This window comes from Asparagus officinalis, chromosome 2 (assembly GCF_001876935.1).
Source record: "Asparagus officinalis chromosome 2, Aspof.V1, whole genome shotgun sequence".
NCBI classification, from domain to species: domain Eukaryota; kingdom Viridiplantae; phylum Streptophyta; class Magnoliopsida; order Asparagales; family Asparagaceae; genus Asparagus; species Asparagus officinalis.
In genome coordinates this window covers 77,984,215-77,987,877 of record NC_033795.1, presented here as the reverse complement: position 1 = coordinate 77,987,877, position 3,663 = coordinate 77,984,215, and the positions used below count along the sequence as shown (strand labels likewise).

Genomic DNA, 3,663 nt, shown 5'->3' with positions numbered 1-3,663 from the left:
AATGTCATTTTATTTATTTCATAAATAAATAAAAAACCAACTCCAAACCCTTTTTTTTGGGTTCAAAGATATTCACAACAGAATCCAAATACAAAAGTCACATACATAAAACAATAAAGGAAAGAAAAATACAAAAAAGTCATAGGGGCATATTAAACATTCTATTAAATCAAGTAAATTTTAATTTTTTACTTAGGAACACCATTTTAATTCTTCATCAACTATACTCTTCAAACACAAAAATAGGTATAAAGATGAACTCCATAATTGTAGAAATGAAATAAAAATAAATAAATCTAGAAAATAGATGAGCTTTTATGTAAGAAATTGTTCATAATTAGAAACAAGAGCATAAATTGGAAATTGATTGGGGGCCTTAATAAAAGCAGAGAACATAAATTGGTTTTGGGGGATTTTTAAGAAAGTCAGTATGTATATCACTACATGTGCATGTGAATGTACAAATCTTATGGGGTCCCCTCCAATCATATATGTAGCTCCTCGGTTATATCCTGATATTTTGCCTCTTCTTTTTCATGTTTGCACATTTGAAAGAACTGATTACATGAAACTTATATTTTTTCTCATTTTAATCTAGTTTCCTCTAGACATTATGGTTTTACCCTACATAACGTGGGCACTACTATTGTGACGCCATGTCATCTTGAAAACGTGTGATTCACGTGTGCCGTGTTGTATTTTTTTGGGAATTTGCTGCATGTTGGTATGTTGTGTCCATTTTGGTGCATCTGTGTCCCATATGACACAGGTTACCTATTGCACTATAATTTTTTTTAGTGATACAATATAGATTTGAAGTTTTTAAATGGATTTCTTTTGATCATCTTGGTACTTTTCAAACTAATCATCTGCATAGATTACCACTAATGTTGTAGGAATTTACAAGGTTTATTTACATGAAAAAAAATTCTACACAAGAGTTCAGAATGTTCGGAGTTTATTTTCCTACTGAAACTTTTTAGTCACAGAAGAAGGATTGAAGTTGCCCTCTTTTCCTGTTAGGAAGTCTGGGGAATGCGTTCTATGTTGTTTGAGATTTAGCCCTTGGATGTATCTCATCTTTTTATGGTGCTAGAAATTTTCAAAGCCTTAGCGAGAACATTAGCCTGAAATAACATCTCTTGCAAATCATGACTGAATGTTTATCTCCCAAACTTGTCATTTCAATTTTTTTTTAAATTTTCCTGCAATCCTTTTTGTTAATAATCTGATTAGAAAAGTTAATTTTCGCTGCAGTGAATAGGAACCTTGTGGGTGGTAGTAGCTACTTGTCTACAGACCAGAAGAAGAAGCTGCTCTGGGGTAATAAAAAGCACACTTCTGCTGAAGAGGTAAGTTTACGCATTTCACTGCTATCACATCATGAGTTTGCTTTTAATTCAATTCTCAAACTGTAAGGCGAATATGCTTCATAAATTATATGATCATCATCATGTCCCTTACAATGCTGTCTTCTCATCTTCGTTTTTTAATGGCAATAGTCGGGCAATCGCTAGGAATTACAGCTATTTGTAGACCGAGAGCGGCAAGAGAAATTCAACAAACTGATGGTAAATTTCAGTTGCTTTTTTAACATTTCACGTCAATTGATCAAAAGAGTAGAGCAAAAGAAATGAAACTCAATTGAAAGTATACTATTCCTTCTTGTTCTTGTGAAATACAAATTTGTCACTACAATCTCAATGTCTCAACCCTTTATTAACACTTCAGAGTCTGAGGTTGCCTTGGTACCTATGGCCAATTGTAGGGTATGAAAGGCGAAGTTGTTCAAGAGCGCAAACCCGATGAGATGGATGCCGAGAAGATGCGGAAGTTCGAGATGGACTTGGAGAAGCAATACACTGCTGGTCTCCGACGAACCGTCGGCCTCGGCCTCTAGATGTAATGATCATAACAACCTTACTCTCTCCTCCTTTGTCTTACGAAGATGAACGTTACAAGCACTCTGTTTTATTTGTGTGGGCAAATATCTCTGTACTATATCCTGATGAAAAACATGCTGAGTTCTGGTCCACTATTACCATCCGGATTGAGCATGTAGAATGTCTCTGAATCTTTACTGTTGATCACCCTATCAAAGTGGGCCCGCATGTAGGTGAGCTCACCGTCATTCGGGTCCGTCATATCGGCAGGGAGTACTCCGGCGCCCATTGAAACTGCATGAAGCATTTGCATGATTTTGAGGTCGATACTACTAGCTTCCCTCTTGCTCGCGTATCCAATCTTTTTCCCGTTAGCAAAGGCGGTCCATAACGGTTCATCTATGAGCTTGCTCTTATCAGGCTTCTTCTCACACTCCAGGGCTATTCTCAACAGCCCGGAGCCCATGTCCTGCATAAACGTAGCGGTAGGGATACCGAGCTCGAGGATAAGGACGGGGACGCTCCTGGGGTTTTCTTGGACGGCGACGGTGATCCGGGCCTTGCGGTGGCCATAGAGGTAGAGGTGGCGGTCATCGGCGGGCCCCGTGGATTGTCGGCCCCGTCGCTCCCGCTCCCGCTCAATCCGGGGACGTTCCGTTGAAACTGCACGCCGGGGTGGTGAAGATTGGGGCAGGAGCGGAGGACGGAGCGGTACACACCCGCATCACCTTCGTCTTCTGCCCGTGTTTCTTCCTTGGAGGCCTCGAGGGTGACCGGCGGGATCCGGGGAGGTCTCGGGGATCCCGCTTCGGTTGCGGACGATAGGGTTAGGTTTGGTTCCGTCGTCGTCGCCAAATGTTGTGGCGCGCGACACGTAGGCGCTGGCGGCTGGAGGCTGTTTCATGTTATATACGGTTAGGGTTAATTAGTTTGAGAACACCTGCATACAATTGGACAATCACGTTGGTAGAGGGTTAGTCTGAGAATCTTAAGGGGAGGACGGAACGGAGAATGTTACGTTGTTAGGGGGCAAGAGGGGGTGGTTTTTGAAGAGGGGAGAGGGGAGTTGTGGCTTGCACGTTGGTTTCAGGTGTTCTTTTGTTTTTAAAGCTTTTGATTTGCTTTGCTCGCAAATTTCGTCGTTGTTAGAGGAGTGTGAGAAGCTTTGGTTTTTTTTTTTCAGTTTTAGTTTTGGTAATGGATTAGGTTGAATTAGTTTTCTAAATTTGGGGTTTTAAGGTTTGTGAGGAAACGGTCAACGGCGCGTGTTCAGCCTGTTTTAATTAAGGTAATATACCTGGTTGGTTTATGTTTATGCCTAATTCTGGGAAGGAGATTATCGGCCCCAGTTTGGTCTGGTAATGGGAGGCACGTTAGTGGGACGTATGTTTTTCGTATTTTTAAAGTGTTTGACTTCTTGATGTCAACCCTTGTTCTGTAGGACTATTTCGTCAACTCTTCCGAAAGTCAAAAACTTTGTGGGAATTACAAGGGTCCGCTTGAAGCAAGAAATGCTTAGCGAAAGCATGATTGATTCTTGTTCGTTGAGGGTACTAGCAAACTTCTTTTATCATTAACTAATGTGCGAGTGATTCGTACTCTTCGAGAAGGAAATAAGTGTGCATGTTGGATGGTTACTAGAGCAATTCATTCATGAGGAAAGAGGCTTGTGCTTTAAGGATGTTGCCTCCCATGAATTAGCTTGGTTTATTCATCAGGATGCTAGTGGTAGGAATTTTGTAAGAGGGTAGTAGTTGTTGACTGCATGTAACCAGCCAAA

The 3,663-nt window shown here is 40.8% G+C and overlaps 1 protein-coding gene across 1 annotated transcript in view; it reads right to left on the bottom strand.

Annotated features, from left to right (window-relative positions):
* LOC109831365 (protein MIZU-KUSSEI 1-like) overlaps window positions 1,771-3,663 on the bottom strand; it is a 5,889-nt gene continuing 3,996 nt past the window's right edge. The window contains exon 2 of the mRNA XM_020398695.1: window positions 1,771-2,546. Coding sequence (XP_020254284.1) covers window positions 1,999-2,546 — 548 coding nt within the window. The 3' untranslated portion in view covers window positions 1,771-1,998. The remainder of the gene's footprint in view (window positions 2,547-3,663) is intronic.